The sequence below is a fragment of the Cydia splendana genome, chromosome 6, assembly GCF_910591565.1.
Source record: "Cydia splendana chromosome 6, ilCydSple1.2, whole genome shotgun sequence".
Lineage (NCBI taxonomy): Eukaryota > Metazoa > Arthropoda > Insecta > Lepidoptera > Tortricidae > Cydia > Cydia splendana.
Genome location: NC_085965.1, coordinates 19,123,765 through 19,141,087, shown reverse-complemented (window position 1 = coordinate 19,141,087; position 17,323 = coordinate 19,123,765). Strand labels below are relative to the sequence as shown.

Here is a 17,323-nt window from a genome sequence, read left to right as displayed (position 1 = left end):
CAGGGTGACCACCACACAATAACCTGACCCCGGAGAAAGTGCAAGTGATTAATAAAATAAGCTACGCATATCCCCGGGCGATCCAATAAAAATACAGTAATAACAGATCATATCGAGGCGATTGCAAATTGTTAATAAGAAAAATCAACTGACAGAGCAATTGGCGGTTGCGAAAGCTTCATTGATTTTACTGTGGATGTAAAATCGCTTACAGGCCTTGTAGTAGGTGTGTACATTTCTAAAGCACATGTGGACCAGTTCAACTATAGTCTCAAGATCCGTTACAACTATTGGCGAGCTGGGACCGCACTTTACTGGTTTGGTTAGTGCCTTGAATAATTCTTGAGGATCCTTGTCGACGCGTTGATTGTTGCGACGCTGACACTTTAACGAGAGCCTTGTAAATGAAACTTCACGGAAACAAGACGGGGAAAGCGTTGAAAGAGGAACGATTTGTGTAGCGCCCCGTGTCACGAGGTGCGAGGAGGGTCCCCAGGTCATTCATAAGCAGTGAAAGCGAGACAGTGATATTCATAAATTGCCCCAGGGCATGATGGGTCAGGCTTAATAGATTTGAAAATATTCTATCCATCCGTTGCTGTTAGAAAACAACTGTGAATACAGAATCTATTTTGACGTTCGTTTGCATAAATAGGTCAAGATAGATTGACTCAATACTGGCTGTATTGTATTGTACCAACAACTTGTGTTACTGCTACTACTCGGTGCTCGAAGGTACGAGTATGGAGATCGAGGCCTTTGACGTCAGTTTAATATAAAAGTATTGTTTTACATTTTGCGAATAAGGTATAGTGGAACAACGGGCCGCTTTCGAGCGATGTCCATATTGAGCAGCGGAATTGCGAAGTTTCGGCAATCTCTCCATTTGCATTTCGAGTGCACGATGAGCCTTTGTTTTATCTTGACGCGGACAGATGTTTTTAATGAAAGTCAGTTTTTGTGCATTCCTCTCAAATTTTAACGAGATCCTGTGACAAAAACGCGGGCTTTGACAGTTATTTAAACATTCTCTTGTTCTCGCGTTTTGTTTTATTTTTTCGAGGGGTAAAGGTATGAGAATAAAAGTTCGTGAAGATTTTAACGAGCCGCGTTCTTATTTCCTGGTTTTGGAATACCCACTCGCAGCATTAGTTGTCAATGTTGTAATTCGCTGTAAGGAGGAACTGCACTTGTTATTTTTGTAACTTTCAAACAGTTTTGTTAGACATTCTGTGCAAGTGTGCATGTTTATTTTGTGGTTTGCGGTTAAGCTGAGAATTGGTTGGTGACGTAATTCCGAAGGTGGCAAGTCCGTGTGACGAAGACGTGAGCTTGTTAGCAGTCGTTAGCGACTGTTACTCCGGTTATCGGTCCGGTAACGGGACATGATCGCTTCACTTTTAGAAGTAACCAGGCCGACGCCATGCAAAATATGTAATCTGCTAAAAAGTTCACTCAAGTTTAGTCATTTACTGTCTAAAACCCGGTGTTTGACAGTTAAAGATGACAGAATATTTCACTGCTCTTTTCTGATGCCTAACATGTATTGTTACCTTTAAACTCTCTAAGATTTGAACACTTCGATTATTTGACGACTAGAGAGCAAGTGATAAACTCTCTTAAACTCCATAGTCATTCACTCGCAGATTCCTTTAGGTTGAAACATTGTGGTACATTGCTGGCCGCAGCGGCCTGTCAGCCGACCTTATCCGACCTCTCAAGAGTCCCAAGAGACACTTCTGCTTTTATTTGAATGTTCTTATATTCTTCTTTCAACTTAACCTACCTAGCTAACAAAATAAAAAAATCCAGATCCTCTCTTATACTAAACTTTTTACTAAACTGCTTCTCGCCATGACTGCGCATATTTCTAATCGCCCCAAAGCCACTCGTGACATGTCCATAATTATTGAACCGATAATCAGACAAGTCCATGCATCGATCATACAGGTACTTTCAAAATCACAAAGCTCGTATTAGAAAGCCGAATGCCAATAACGATAAAATTCTTGGACTATGCCATGTATTCCAAGACCCGTCCAGTGTAACGTGACCTGCTGTACAGAAATGACTATACGTTATCTGAGAGCGCACTTCTATTGGTTAACCTGAAGCTTTAATTTACCCAAGCTTGGTAAGCTATTGTAAATGTCACTCTAGTTGAGAGATTGTCCGTACTATCATCGGCAGTTTCCTGACCATTCCTAAACTTTATTGCAATGTATTAAGGTCTAAAATTTGTCAGTTAATTCGTATGTGTGTAGCCGTAATTGCGTATCATGCAAAAACGATTCGTGCAAAAACTTCGCTCCACAGAATCGATTGTGGTACGCTGTGATTAATATAATTTTTATTTGCTTTCATTGTTGTGTATGAGTGAATCTACAGGGTGTCGTTAGCCGTGGGCCTTGAATGCAAAAGTCGATTAAACACCTTAAACTGAATTGAACTGAACTGTTATATTAAAGAGCATTTGCCATTAGTTAGTGTTTAGTGTACAAAAAGGACCTAATACTTTTAATATTAGAAATAACTTATGTCTGATATTTATTAAAGTTAAAAGATAAAAAGCAAGTAATGTAGATCGCAGGTTTTGGCATTTGTAATCAGAAAAGTAGTTATGTACTTTAAGTGTACCTAAAGGGGCCCACTGATTAACAGTCCGCCGGACGGTATCGGCCTGTCAGTTACAACAAAATTTTAACAGTTCCGAACAACTGACAGGCCTATACCATCCGGCGGACTGTTAATCAGTGGGCCCCTTTACGTTCACATAGTCATTAACAAAATAAGTTAAGAAAAAATGTTTTATTCCAAACATTTGAAACAAAAACTAGTTCAGTTTGACGTTCAATCGATCGATCTTCGCTTTATGCTCCAAGGTTAAAGACACACTGTGTTTCACTCGTTCGGCCGTTGACATTGTAAAAACATCCGAGCAGAATTAACAGTACTCTTAGTACCACCAGCAACACTCGTTGACCTTTGTTGAACCTTAATTCTTTGCAATAAGGTATACGAATCATCAATTAAGTGTGGACGTAGTACCACCTTTGATGGATCGCTTGCCATGATATATACCACATTCTTTTGTATCGTAGTTTCGAAAAGTTAATATTTATAATGGCTATACCAGATTACTTTTATTGACAAGCGAAATGATCGAAAGCTTTTGATTTAATAATTGAAATCGATTTCGGTAGTCGTTTAAGAGATAACAAAGTTAGTAAATTAAATTCTAGTTTGCAGAGTTTTGAACGGTTTATTTAATTAGTTGAAAAATAGGTCAATAGAGATAGGTACAGGGTGAAATTTGAGACGTGATCGAGAAACAAGTAGTGATGACGAACAGCAGGGAAGCTTATTAATGAAATTCACGTAAATATATGCGTAGGACCTACTTATTTAGTAATTTCGTTAAAGTGTGTGACGTTCTTTCAATCCCTTATTAAGGGAGGCATAACTGTTGTATTCACTTTTATGTGTATGTGGTGGTCAAAAATCGTGGGCTGAAACCTCGGTTATACTGAATTGAGAAGATAAAATAGTTCTAGAAAAAAATGCAAAAAGATGAATAAAATTCGGTCATGATCATGATCCTTATCATACACAAACAAAACAACGTAGTATCAGGGGTCGCCTATAATAAACGCCATAATAAAGCAGTGCCCATAATGAAAATGATAATGAAACACTGCAAATACGTGGCAGTCAGTAAAAGATATAGAAAAGGTGATTTCCGTTTACGTCCGATGTCACCCTGTAAATAGTATCAGGTAGAATGTTTCAGCAAGCCAGTCAGGTATTATATAGCCGTTTCTCTCTATCTGGAACAGATAGAAAGGGGCATGTTCTTGGATCGCATGCGCTAACGCATGGCAGATCGATAGTAATCATTAGTCGTTGACACTATCGTAAGTAATAAATTGAGTGCCCGCGTCGCGAAAGAGGTTCAACATAGATATATATTGTAGACCACGTAACACACTACTTTGCGTAATGATCATCATTATTGTACTAAGTATACTTATGGACTGTGCGGATAGAGAAGAGTCGTGGAATGTATTGGTACTCCATACATTCCACGACTCTTCCCTTTCCGCACAGACTCTAGAGTCACACTTACAGTTCTAGTTTTTAAAAGGCTACCATAAAAAAATGCTTTTATGGATAGTACGACCCAAATTGAAGATAATTAAAGAAAAAACACCGTTACCACTAATCTAACCTAAGTAATTAGAATCGGTAAAAATACAATTTTGTTGACGATATACTATGCCAATCACTAATCACATGCGCTGTTTATTTGGGTCTGTGATATCAATGATATCATGAACTGTCTATAGACTACATACTAATCGCACCATATAGATATATTATGTATATGAATATGTGCGAGTCTCACATAAATTCACTCACGGTGATTAGGGAGTCATTGTTGACGTTCCACAGCTCAAAGGGCTTACTGTTACTGTGGCCAACTTTGACGATGGAGATTATGAGATTAACAGATATAATGACGGAGCTAAAGGGTGAGAGAAACTCACATCGGTTAAGCCCATTAGTATTAATATTCTAAATTCATGACGCGGATACAAATAAGACTATGCGAGTTTACAAGAGAATAGGAGTAATTAAATGTGACTGTAGAATCGTGTTGGAAATATAAACAAGACAAGCAAAACGCTATTAAAATAATTCAATTCAGGTTCGTGGTGCTCACATAAACTAAAAAGAAATTCTAGAAACTATTTTTTTACATTTACAATGTCACTTTACTGACAATTAACTAAACGCATCACTACACCTTTTAGTACTCTCAAATGCATCACGACAAGTTATCTTAGTTCTAATATGTTACATTACTATTTTTGTTTTATTTCTAGTTTTAACTTTAGCTTTTATGTTGTAAATGTTTTAAAATTACATTACTTTTAACTCCTGCGAAGTTGCCGGTTAAACAGTTAACGTAAATTGTGTATTAAAATAAGCACCAAACAACCATAACTCAACACATGCTCTTATCATAACTCAACAACATTTACCCACCTGCGTCTGTTGTACGAAATACGAAATTGTATATGTATAGACGAAAATAACTCATGAGTGGTAGATTTATTTTAAAAGACACCTAAATGTCAAAATTTACAACTTCGCCATATTTACTTATAGAATACGACTTTATAATAAAATACCGGTCATAGGAAATCTATTTACAATTTCATCTATAGGGGTTTTATTAATAACCAATAAGTTCTACCAAGTTGTTCTACGCCATAAAAAATAAATGAATAGGTACAATTTCAATAATACAATTCAAATTCAATTAATAATAATAATATTGCACTCATACTGACCTTACACTTAAATTAAGAAAATCATTAATCAATGCAAGTATAAAACACAATTTCACCTACCTTGACATTCAAGATATGCAGGTTCCTGACCCGTAAACATTGAAGATATTAATTACAGAGCACACACTGATACATCTAATGAAGAAAAAGTTTCCAAACATGCAGTTAAACATATGCCTCAAGAACAAAGGGTACAATTAAATCAAAGCGAGAAAGATAGCGATGACAGAGGCGTAAATGGTGTTGAGATTACAAAGAGCCCGGTTAAGGCATGCACCAAACTGGGAACCTTGACTAATCGGACCGAGCGAGGATGACGGCAAAAAGAAAAAAGTCGGAAACTTTCTAGAGAACATTGTTTACGCGGAGTTATTCTTGTTGGTCAAGTTGAAGATGGTTTGGAAGTTTCGGTGTAAATCGTGACTTACAAAGTTTTGCACTTAACTAAAACTTAATAATTTCGGCGACGTTGCAGTATAAAATTGTTTTGTTGAATTAAACTGACGATTTGTCAAAGGAATGATGCGATGTTCAGTAACAACGCTAACAACCAATCGGACTTCAGTACACCGAATATGGTTTAGTGCTGCAGTGGCTCTAGTGGTAATATAATGGGATTTATTAGCTGAACTGACCTTGGTTACCTTCCGGCTTAAGAAGCAAACAAGAACAACGAGGTATAAGAAAGATCAGGTTAACATACCAAGTGTGTTCAAACGCGAATGTTTGTACAGCGTTACAAATGTGACAATGTCTCGTCCTTGTATCCACTTCATAATTACATATTTGTATTTGTAAATTAGGCTTAACTCACGCATCAACATCCGTCCAAGCAAGTCGTATAATCTTTTAATAAGATCCCGCATCGTTCAAGTAAACCGTAGCTCTTAAGAGAGTTGTTTAAGCCTGGCTAGATGCCAGGCCAGTCATTCCGATCACGGCCTAGCTGAAGACTCAGGAAACCATTATGAAGCTTGCTTCTCCATTACTCGTAGTTGTCACGGATCTATAAGGTCAAGGAATAGTGGTCCCATGAGAACGCAACCAATGGGAGTTACACGGCTAGGACGTTAAACGCAGGGCCACCTGCGACTCGGATGAATCCCCAAGATTTAGATACCACTGTCTGTATTGATAATTTGTAGAGAACACAGCCTCAAGTTGATGCCTTTTTGTAGTAGGATTTAATGTACAGTTGGAGTAAATATAAAAAGAGACCATAATGTTTATTTGTGTCTAAAATTTATTTGTTTTATAGCTTGGGAAGCTTTTCTAAAAGCAAACTGCGATATTATTGATAAGGATGACCTTTTTATTACTTAAATCAGTGAATTATGGACTATAGGATATAACCCCACGCTCAAACGCTTTGTCCAAAAAAATAAAAATGTTAACGACCCTAAAAACTTTTTTACTCGCTCCAACAAAATAAACAAATAGAGGAAATTAAAAAAGTCACAGCTGTGACTCAACTCAATCCTGAAACTAATTTATTCCGGGCAAACAGGATAACAAAAACGGCGCGAAGCTGTGAGAAAGTTTTGGAAATTAAAAAATTATCCGGATATGGATAGTATCGTTCAAAGACTGTGTTATAACAACAATGAGTCTTAATTATTACAGGGGTTTATCTCAGTAATTTGAAATTTCTGAACACCTTTACAATGGACCAGAAGGAGTAATTTAGTTTAATTGTTTTAATTCCAATGTAATTTTATGGTCATTATTTATATGAAAAACACTTTATGCTGGCAAATAAAGGTAACCCTTAACTTTGAGACATGACAGTAAATCCGCCTGCTGTAGAACATTCACCTACTTGTTTCAACTCTCGGTGCAAAAATATTCACACCACGTTTCAAGCAGGTAAATTTGAATGCACCAGAGCTACGAATAGGTATACGATGTCTCCGAGTCTCTCTACTAAAGCCACGGCAAGTAGGTCACCATTGACTCAATGAAATCAATTCACAGCTATCGGAAACTTTTAATTAACTGTCATTCGTCATTGTTAATCCCTATACCCATTCAGACTGAAAATCAAAATTCTTCCAAAGAATGGGAGTGATTAACGACATGTCACCGTCCCTCGTCATGGAAGTACAAGTCATGCGATATAATAGCAATACTGTAACGATACGGCGCGAAGTAAATTACCCACGGCAAATTAACTGGGTGTAACTGCGGTAATGTGAGTTTTAATTAATGCTCTGGTATAAATAAAGGCATTATGCTGTGTCTGAATATTGATTAATGTCATAAATGACTCTATTACTATCCTCTAATAGGGTTCGGCCACCGTAAAGGCACATCTATCCGGAAATAACCCAATTCGTCATCTTGATCAGTGGAATTTTACATGCTTTTTTATTTATTTTTTTACCACGGATACTTCCCACATGGTAAATGTGCAAACTACCTGCTTTACCTGATTTGCTCTTTTTAATTGGTGTTACTATACAAGTAATTTTTATGACACAAAATTATGCGAACCAATATTCTTTATGGCCGACGAAGCCCTTCTTTGTGTGCTACAATTTCTAAGTTGCCAATACATAAACTTATATATGTGGAAGAACCAAGGCCTACTCGAGGAATGTATGTTTAACATTTGAATTTTATTATGACAAAGAAGGAAGCACAACCAAATATTTATGTTGATAAATTGCAGTCAAGCATAAATAATAATAAATACTTCTTTATTGAAGTATTTACCAAAGGAATTAAATAAAACCATCATTACATCTACTTGGAAGTAACATTCGATAGCAACGGAAGCACTCCGGCACAGGATATGGTAATAGCAAAGAAATTGAAGCACAGAACGCCAGTCTATTTCAGTCTGCCGTGTAAGGGCGATTTATTTTCAGTCCTATTTCCTCTGCAGCCGTGCTGCCCGTGATGGAGTACTATTGGATACATTAGGCCGACTTATGAGGCAAGTAATAGACAGGTCAACCAAATTTAAGGGAGAAAACTAATTTGGATCTAGTTACGAAAACAAAAAAAGAAATCAACGAAAACAAATACACTATAAGGATAGAAGCAGACGAGCATAGATATTTTGGTAAATATAATTACTCGAGAGGAAAATGAAAGAAGTGGGATGAGACAAATTATATTAGAAACGGCCTCATTCCGGGCAATGAAAGGTCTCCGGTAACGTTTTAAGGAATTAATTTAGACGTAATAAGTGAATTCGTCAAGATTCCTCGAGCAAATTAATTTAGAACGAAAATTCAGTCAGGCGTCCTAATGGAGAGTTCATTGTCAATTACTCGCGTTAAACCAGGTCAGTATTGCGTTCTTAGCCTGAATTTAGTTTCCTGTTTATAAAATTGTAATTTCGCTGAATCAAACTGTAAATTTGCAATGTTGTAAAGAGGAAGCGCGACCTAACTGCAAACAAGTACAAATCTTGATATACAAATTACAGTAATTCAGCAACTATGACCGATACAATTTCAACTGTTGCACCGGTAGTTAAAACGAGAGTATAAAACAAACATGACGAAAGTACAATTCCATCATTCAAGATTGTTGGCTGTAACATAAATGTTAAAAGATATGCATCAGATACACCTGGATCGAAAATGTACGTTCAAAAACATCTGCGTCCTTGTATGGTTTTGGGGGAGTGCTCGGACCAATTTTGAACGCCTGTTCTAAACCCATTCCCATAAACAACGCGAGCGCGGACTTTTCAAGTTTTTGGGAAATCCAGTGTAACGTCAGACCCGTAACAACTATACATAACGGAAGAGCTCACTTATACTGGTCCACCTGAGCGTTAGACTCGCCGGTGAGATGAAAGCTTTGGAATATAATCCCTGGCAGCTGCCTGACAGGTGGTGTGGTACGTGCGCTTCAATTACACGGATTCGCGTTAATTTTTCTTCCTGGTGTATAATTTATAATACTTAAAGAGGGTTAAAAACTTAATTCTACCTCCTCGCTGCAATAAAAGTCTCTGATTCTGCATAAAATTTACATATGTAATTTTAAAAATGTAGGATTATTTATACCTGTCTAATCTGTCTATACAAGATATTTGTTAACGTTATGTGGTCTCTGTTTCAATTTACATAGATCCATTTTTAAACATGATTCACACATGCATATTACAATGTTTAACATTAGCCTACGTGATCTCATTCTCAGATAATTTATAATCAATACCGGTTTCCTAGGACTTTGGTATCACACAAACACAGATAATGGTTCTACCTAGAAGCACCTTATAAGGATGGCTCAGTCCATGAGCCTCCGTATAATATTCATTAATTACCTCAACCACTGCAACTAATACAGTTGATCTTCAGTAGCTCACAGCTAAATTGGTTAGAAGCTTAATATTGTAACCAAATTCGTCCATTTTTTCTACCGTTATACCCTATAACATCTAGGATAATAGTGAGGTAGAAAACAGGAAAACAGTTACAATACAAATAACGTTGCATACAAAGTTATAACAAGTGAGGTTAACAGTTGAAACAGATGTAGCTCAGCAGTATTGTTGCACCTGGTTTGATTTTCCTCGCGCTCAGCGGAATTAATATTCATAAAGCATTCTTGCCGATTACTCAAACTCGCTACACGTGTCGCTAAGGACTGTTTGTTGGAGTTTACAATGTGTTTGCTACGCCGGTTTGATGCAAATGTTAGGTGTTCCCAGAGAAGTAGGTATTGTTCTGATTCCATTTACTGGAATACATTTGTGCCACGTAGGTGGTTCTTAATTAAAATTCACAGCTTGTTTAGCAACTACTGAACTATCCAGAAAAATTACAATATTTCTAAAGATTCTTATCATCGACAATTTAATCTTGGTGTGACTTATAAGTAGAATCGTCAACACGCTGACCTAAATACCGTAGCTATATTGACATTCAATTGATTTCATATCTCGACCCATTCATTCATACCAAACAAATTCCGAAACGATTTTCTCACATTATGCGCTCAATTACATCGAATAGGGATAGAGAAATTATGAAAACACCTAGAGAGTAGATCTTATCGGGCCGCCGCCGTCGATCCCACAGTTGTCAATAGAGCGACTCTGGCGCAGGCTGCCGTACAAGGCAGTGACCGTAGATACTCGATCATAATCGGTGGAAAAACTCCTCGAGCCGGACTTGACCCCTTTGGGATCTAGACGGCCATTTGCGCAAATTCTGCTGTAGTTTATGGCTGTCATTTTGGATTAAGCTGCAGATAACCCGATCTGATTTCTCTAAAAGATTTCTGTTTCCCTGGCCCTGGAGCCGCTTTCACTTCCTAAACGTTTTGCTTGCTACCGTTTATCTATACAGTGTTATGATCTATCTACAGTATCTTTATCGAGAACGTTATTGCGTCGCCCAAAATACTTTTCAAGTCCAATAAAAACATCTTCAAGATCCATTGAATTCTTTACGCAAACTGCACACCCCTGTGAAAGGACTTTTGAAAGCTTTGTTCCGCTTTAACTGCAACATAATGGGGCTTAATCCTCAGCTGCAGTTAGTCACGAGATAAAGGATCGTGGATGCGCGCGAGCATCTGGCGTCCCACGTGCCGCCCGCGCAGGTTTTGAGAAACCTTCGACTTTTTCTCTTTTCCCCCATTCATCATACGTCTATAATAACAGAGTAATTCAATCTTTAATTAAATTTCATTCTCTCCGTTGGATTTGTTATTTCAGATGCGTGGGCAAACGTTTATTATCTTTACTATCACTATTTGGTTCTTTTGTGGCTGGTATAAATATTGCTCGCGCTTGAGCTGAACCTACATCAATAATTATTTTAGTTTTATTCTCAGACACTATCGACGCCTGAAGGTCAGCGAGATTTATTTAAATTGCCGCAAATTTCTAGCGAATATCGACATTTGGCCAAACATTCACCCTAATGGTGTCATCGCATCGTATGCGTCCCGAATTCGGCTGCACATGTGGGGAGCTGTTTTTTGTCCGTCGACATCTGAGGTCTGTTCCGTAACATGTGCAAATTGTTTAGTTACACTCGAGCTTGTAGGGATTCAGCCTCTTCAGAGGCTTTTAGCAAAACATTAATTATTTGTACATGTGCTAACGTTTAACACAATTCTCATGTTACATTTTAGGTAGGTATACCAATATCAAATGATATTGGTTGTCTATCAGAGTTAGTTAGAATAGTTTGCCAATCAAGATCGGCGTAAAGATAAGTGTCAAACAAAGCTAATATCAGTATTGCGATCGTAAAGTAATTAGGTAGCCATCATGTTTGGCAGACCCAAGTCAAGGGTTAGTAAAGACGCCTATGCTGTGCTACAAGCGCGTTCAAGGTTAACTGTGTTAGTTTATCAGAAACGATTATTTCTAAAGTTTTCTACGATTGAACAACAGGCATGCTTGCTTTGTTGTGTAACCTCCATGGTGGTGATTAAATCTCACCATTATTATTAACTGGCTCCATTCAAACACCCACTGCTGCGCTAGGCCGTGGAGCTATGCCGTCCACCCACAAGTCCCGTAGGCGCGACAGGGTCACACACACAAGCCTTTATTCATAATACATACACTTCTAAACACACCATTATGTTCATGCTAACTCAAATTTACATTCGGAGAGTCAATGTCGTCTGTGTGTGACCAAGGTCTGCCATTGTTTTGGCTGTCTCGGTGGTCCATATTCATTTAAAGATGTTTTTTTAAGCCTCTTCTCCCATGATGTGCAAACCTCGAATGATCCGTGCGTCGTGCAAACCAATCAGATCCTAATCCAGCATACCAACATAGAACACGCACATCATGCATAAACTTAGGGGACTTTACCATTTATTTTCATGTTACTATTCAAGAGGACCATCGGCTTAAGTTTCCAGAAACTCACGATAATTAGTTTCAGCACATAAAGCACACATTCATAATGGAACGTCACTGACACTGCACTGAGATCCACTTAAGACTGACGTCCGTGCACTAAGTTTTGTCACAAGTTTAAATTGGATACACGTTTCGTTCACTGAGCAGAGCGCGCGTGCGTTCACAACGAGCGCGGGTGAGAAACTGACTGCTCGGAGTGCAAGCGACGCGAGTCGTGCGGTAGCCGTTCCCCCTTGCTCTTCCCGCCAGAACATCGCACCCAACAAGTCCAGCGACTGCTCCGGACCTTTGTGCGTTTCTCGTAGTTTTTTCTTCTTTGACAGGGCTCGCGTGGGCCGCGATCTGCCGCTCGATAATGTAATAACCCACGATTGTAGTTTATTTACGCGGTGCCGTTATCTGCACACTCGACGACGAGTGCATCGATAAAGTTGCGACATTCTGCACGTCGCCACCGTCAATAGGTGCTTGCTTCGACAATTGTTTATCAACATGTCCAGTTCCTAGTAGTTGTCGCTTATAAAATGATAATCTATCGAACGAATCTACTTTTTATTTAAATAAACGTGTCTATCAGAACAACTTTATGAAAATGATATACGTTTTTAAAGCCCAAGATGAATTCAAACAAGTTTTATAAAGGTAATTATATCCTATCAAAATTGAATTAAGCAACCAATTAAGCACGTCAAAAAACCTCTTGTTAAACAGAAAGTTTCCATTTGGAAATGCAAAATTCGCAGCAAAAATTAGTTAATTAATTTAACAACCGCACATCTGTATTCAGAGCGAGTGTGAAACCTGGCGGGCGAAATATTTCATCGAAACGAATTAAAATTTATCCATTTCTCATCCACAGATTGTGGAGGCGAATAAAAAGGCGAGAGGACCTGAAGGGACCATTTGCGAATTACAATAAGACAAAAAGTATATACTTTACCTACGAGAGGTGAACGAAAATCAACGTAGGTAGGTTAATCTTTATTTATTTACTACCTTAAACCTATAAATAAATTGTATTTGAAGTACCTATTGCTATCTTGGGTTAAATCTGAATCTGCAGTTCTAAAAAATCATTTTATTAAGATTACAGAAGTTTCGAAATTAATGCTCATGCTGCTGAGATTAAAAAGTATCATCTTAGTTTAGAGCTAGGTAGTCTAAAGGCAAACAAAAAAAAACGAATTTTAACGCCAAGTTTTTTAGCATCAACAGAAATCAAAATCCAAAAATCCAAGACTAAAAACAAGGCAGGTAGGTCATCCAAATGATTCGTAGGCTCCAAAATCATCTGACTAATCGGGCATTAAGTCGAACTGCCCGAAACCCTCAATTCTTAGCTTTTGGTCGTTTTATGATTATTCTGGGAAGGCCGGACCACAAGGTCGACTGGTTATTGTTACTATTATTATCAAATCATGGCCGGGGTGAGAATCCAGTTGATCTCCAGTTGCTTTTATTATTACTGACATAATTAAGAACTTGAGATATCCATGCCCGGTTTTGGTAACTATGACCGATATTTTTTTCAATTGGTTGAGCAGGTTTTTTTCTCTTTCATTTGGGAGGGAAAAAGAAACAGACGTTATAGATATTACTGTGGAGAAGCGTTAGTCCCACAAATCTTTGTCAGATATATTTCCGCGCTTCGTCGTGTAAGATATTAAATAATGACAGGTCAATATAGAAAATCCAAAATTTTACCAGGGCTGGATACTGTCCTGGTCTCGAGTAGCTGATTCTAGGTGTCCACCTCGTCTGTTCCCGTCAACTTTCCCGGTTCCTTGATTTAAGCCCCTGCTACACGGCAGCCGACAAGCCTACTAACCGTCTGACCTAGGTCTGTCCTTGGTGTGTGGGTCCGTCTGAGTTGTCTGGCTAGACGGTGGCAAACCACAGTGTGTTCAGAACTCGCGGACAGACAACACGTATTGCAAGCGCACAAAATGGCCCCTAACCTTTCAGAAAGTTGGCGTGGCATTAGTACCTACTCAGTGGCGTATGGGCCTAAGGGCTGCGTATGCCACCCCTGGCGGATTGCATTTTGTTTTTCTTCCTTCACTTCTGGGGCGGCAAAACTTATTGGCCGGGGCGCCAAATTTCATAACCTACCTACTCATACTAGTGCAATGACAAAAAAATAAGTTTTTGGCAAAAAAATAATATTTGGTACAAGCTTTTATCGCTGACTGTACTTTTCTTTCCAGAGGCATCTAATACTCGTCGAGACAATTCTAAAAACCCCAAACACAATTAGGTCGCGTTGTTCTATCACAGGGTTCCTATGGCCACCTCCTGTCTCCATCATCAGATCAACTCCATGGTACCATAATAATGCATTGTCACCCGACTTATATATGTATGCAAATTTTCAGCTCCATCGGAAACTAGAAAGTGGGTCTAATTTAACTTGCAAGATTTGACCCATAAAAACATATTTACATACTTACATTAGGTATATTGCAAGTTAATAAAAAGTTTGTAAAAAAAGAAAAGGGTATATGAATGAAACGCTGGCTCAAAAAACGGCATTTGTTGAATCATTTCAACTTAATGAATTCGCTGGACTACGCTACGGGGACATACATAACTTTCTGAGAATGAAGAGGAAAGTATTTGATGAATTATTAGAAATGCTACTGAGTACCCATGGCATGGCTATTAACCACACGAGCGCACACGGCGCGTCCTTCAAGCGAAATGGCCTAGTGCGGTCGGCGTCGGGCGGCTACACGGTTCCGGACCGACCGCTCAGACCGCGGTCGCTGGCGCGCGCTCGCATGCCAAGGGCGTCCGGAGGTCAAACGAAATTTTGTTGGTAACAACTGTCTACACGGTCCGGGACAGACCAAGGCCACGCGGTTTGGGGGCTTGTCGGCTGCCGTGTAGCAGGGGCTTTAGCTAGTCTTCATCCTCACCGATCATTAATCATCCATTCTTCGATTTAACTTACCTGTAAAGAAAACAATACGGTTATATTATAATACAATATATCTACATTATTTAGTCTGGCAAATGATCCTACACTAGCTATCAACTCTTTTCGATTTATCATCATCATCATCATCATCATATCACCCTAAACACTGCTGGACAAAGGCCTCCCCCATGGACCACACTGCTTAAGAGCTGTTCCTATTCGTGTTCTGCATTTCTACAATTTTGATCAGTTCGTCAGTCTACCTTTCCTAGGGATCATATCACACTACGTCTTCTTATACATTATCACAATTCAAAAAACTTTTAATCCCAGCATCATTACTTGCATGTAAAAATACACAAGTAAGTATAACGGGTTAGCACTAAAACACCAGCACGTTATTATATCGCGGAATAGCAAAGCAATATTATTTTTCTTAATCATTTTGGAAGGCAGGATTGAAAAGACGAGAAGTAGAGGAGAGCCTAGAATTATATATGTAAGCCAAATGAAAAAGAATGCGTCGAAGAAATCCAAAACTAGCGCATGCAAGAATGAAAGGTTTGGCGATTACTCCACGGTCAACAGCAGAGCTTAAGTTATGATAATGATGATTATTGTTTTAACTCTCCAGCAGCTATTGGTGTTCGATAGCGTTCATTCATTTCCAAAAGTCGCATCGGCGTGGTTTTTAATTAGTCAACAAAACCGGTAGCTCGGTCGATGCACTGCAGCGAGGGCAAGGGCTACCGTCCCGAATTGTCTTTCGGCTTTTTAAATTGCGAATTAAAAGTTAGGCTTGCAAAACGAATGTTTTTCACCAGATATCCGAAGAAGTATTATGATTTTCAAGCGTGTGTATTTATCTGGAAGTTTAAACCCACGATTTTAGACCAGCACACACATATGAAAGGTTAAGTTGTAAATCTGTGAGTATGTGGTTAACATTACAGCAGACTTGCACTGGTCTGGTCAATACAATACAAATACTTTTTATTGCACACCTCATTACAGAAAACAATACAAATAATACAGGAAGAAGAGGTTAAACAACAGGCGGTCTTATCGCTAAAAAGCGATCTCTTCCAGACAACCTTCGATTATAACACTTCGGTTATAATCCTTCGATAATACTTCGGTTATTATAAATAACTTTTTAGGAGCATAGGCAATTCAGTGAGTTCTTACTGGCGATTCTTTTCTCGCCAAATTTTTAAAAGTACCTATCGATTAAATATGTACTTACATATATACATATACATATTTGGAATTTCGACATTTTAGTTATTTATGTATACCTACAGTATACATTGTTCGCCATTAAGTACATGTATAACTACTTTCAAAAACTTCCGCAGATTGTTTGCTGTAAATGAAACTAATATAAACCTGGGAAACCCCCATACGCCATTTCTTAGACATCCGGTTGTAAACAAAACCGAATTAGCTTTGTTTTTACTGAACATTTCCATTATGTGAGTTAAATAAAGGGAATCAAGTGGAAACAAGAGTTCAAAGGATGAATGCTAATATTATTGTAACATTGATATCTTGTATCGGCCGTATCTATCTTCCATCTAACAGAACAATCGCTTCGCGAGTTCAGAGTCAAGCATGACTCCTACGCCCTAACATGGACAAAAGTCAGATAGGTGCAGCCTGTTTGATACTAGTTTCGAGCGCGCGTTCTAATCACAAGTTATTTTACTAATTTAAAAAAAGGAATGTGCCATAAACGACATTACGAATAGATCGATATCGACACCTTAACTTGGCTATAGGTAGAAATAGCATATTTTATTTTACTGAAGATGGTGTAAATTTTGAAGGAGTTGTATGTTTCACTAGTCTGTTTGTCATTTAAATACTGCGGATAGTACGATTTGCATGTATTATAATATAAAGTACCACATAAAAAAATAAAACATTTTGTTTTTTGATTTTGTAATTATGTCTATATTATAATTAACATTTTGCTGTTAGGGACTAAAAGTTTATAGTCTAAAACACTAGGACGTAGCTGGATCGCAACCAAAATAATTATAAATGCGCCGTTAAATCGCAGACCCGATAGGCTCTCCCTTTCTTCACGCTGCCATGGCCCCTTGTCAGCCTTCGTTTAGACTTCCTACGTTGCTGTGTTCGTTTTGTCCGTCTGTGTCCAGGTTGTTAGGTTAGGACCAGTTTGTTCAT

General features: G+C 38.3%; 1 protein-coding gene across 6 annotated transcripts in view; it reads right to left on the bottom strand.

Annotated features, from left to right (window-relative positions):
- The window catches only part of LOC134791654 (caskin-2), a 448,440-nt gene that overhangs the window by 201,436 nt on the left and 229,681 nt on the right, over nt 1-17,323 (bottom strand). Inside the window, exon 1 of one of the 6 annotated variants that reach the window (XM_063762729.1) lies at nt 12,160-12,546. The exons of 2 other annotated variants lie outside the window; for them this stretch is intronic. Coding sequence is in view for 2 of the 4 variants with exons in the window: in XM_063762731.1 (XP_063618801.1) it covers nt 12,160-12,193 (34 nt within the window). In the remaining 2 variants the exon portion in view is untranslated. Of the gene's footprint in view, nt 1-11,778; nt 11,816-12,159; nt 12,547-17,323 lie in introns of those variants that run through there. 3 more of the 6 variants (XM_063762728.1, XM_063762731.1, XM_063762732.1) reach the window with 3 other exon arrangements.